The sequence below is a fragment of the Rhagoletis pomonella genome, unplaced genomic scaffold (genome assembly GCF_013731165.1).
Source record: "Rhagoletis pomonella isolate Grant_MI unplaced genomic scaffold, Rhpom_1.0 Rhpom_scaffold_00003, whole genome shotgun sequence".
In the NCBI taxonomy this organism is placed as follows: domain Eukaryota; kingdom Metazoa; phylum Arthropoda; class Insecta; order Diptera; family Tephritidae; genus Rhagoletis; species Rhagoletis pomonella.
The window spans coordinates 77,144,666-77,146,011 of record NW_023458557.1 but is presented as its reverse complement, the minus strand read 5'-3'; the positions used below and the strand labels follow the sequence as shown (position 1 = coordinate 77,146,011).

Sequence of the window (1,346 nt, the reverse complement as noted above, 5' to 3'; positions counted from 1 at the left end):
TTTTAAATAATTTAATATAAGAAATTAATAAGCATTTTTTAAAAGAACCGCAAGGTGTGGACAGTGGTCGAAACCAAAGGTTTGCTGAAGTGCTACTTGGCCCGGAAGGAGGAGTTTCTTCACACTAGGAAAAAAAGAAATGCCTATGCTCATGTTTTGGAAGACATGGTAGCACAAGGCTTCACAGTAAGTTGAATGAGTGTTTTTAATTTGTGTTTTTTTAATTTGTTTTATTTTTATATAGGACCCTTCCACAACCCCGGTTGCATTAGAAGGCAAAATGCGGACTTTGTTGTCTGCCTTCAAGTGCGCGAAGGACGCTGTAAGAACTGGAGATACTCCATGTATTGCCTCTTATATGGAGGAGATGGAGATTTTCGGCAATAGCGCTCTGGTTGCCAATAAGCACACCTACCATCTCCTTCGGAACCAGCAGCAACTCAACAGCTATTATCCTCCCACCTTTCAGCAGCACCAATATATCACGCACCATTCTAAAGGCAAGGAGTATCCCCATCGCCAGCAACATCACACCGTCCCGCTTCCACAAAGCAGATATCCCACAACTTAAAAGTGGCCAACATCATCTCACTGCTCCTCACCATCCTTACATCTCAATTACAAATAAAAGCCATTTCTTACTAAAGTTAGTAGCTCGTTATCCATTTTTCGTTGTAAATATAAATTTAATAAAAAATTTTTAAATATTAAATATTTTTTCCCCGATTTGTTTTCATTATGAACTGTCAAATAACTTAGTTGTGTCAAGCAACTCATTAAGTGCTTCCAAACAAATGTAACTTTTGACATCTCTTTTTCAGTGCTGCTAACGTATGTTTATCTATGCCAGTTGTTTCATCGATTCGCCACTCGCTAACGGATGCCGAAACGAATACGGCTATAGTTTAAAAATTATTCCTGAAAAAAAATATCAAAACCGAATATACCAGTCTAAGTACTTAAACACATACATTTGTAAAAACTTAAGCTGCCCTGGTTCAAGTTTCCTTTCCCACTTCCCCAACGCTCTTCATTGCATACAAACTACTCTTAAAGGCCAAACGCCAATGTTTGGTAACAAAATGTATACACCCAGAGATTAGCATTAAATTTTCTTCCACTTGACTTTCTCACTTTCACTAAGGGTCATTCGACCTTGGGCACACTGCCAGTGTCCAAGTGTCCTGCAGCGCCAATTGGCGTCGTAATTTATGCATGAAATGTGCTGCCAAGTCAAATTGTCACATAGAAATCAAATCAAGATACATGCTGATGGCATGCCACAATGCAAATGTACCTCTACTCATGTGAGAAGCTATCCATACGTTAGTAAATATGGATAGTAG

General features: G+C 38.8%; 1 protein-coding gene across 1 annotated transcript in view; it reads left to right on the top strand.

The window, feature by feature from the left end:
* Positions 1-571, top strand: part of LOC118736382 — a 749-nt gene extending 178 nt beyond the window's left edge. Inside the window, exons 2-3 of the mRNA XM_036466477.1 lie at positions 46-186; positions 245-571. Coding sequence (XP_036322370.1) covers positions 46-186; positions 245-571 — 468 coding nt within the window. The remainder of the gene's footprint in view (positions 1-45; positions 187-244) is intronic.
* The last annotated feature ends 775 nt before the right edge of the window (positions 572-1,346 follow it).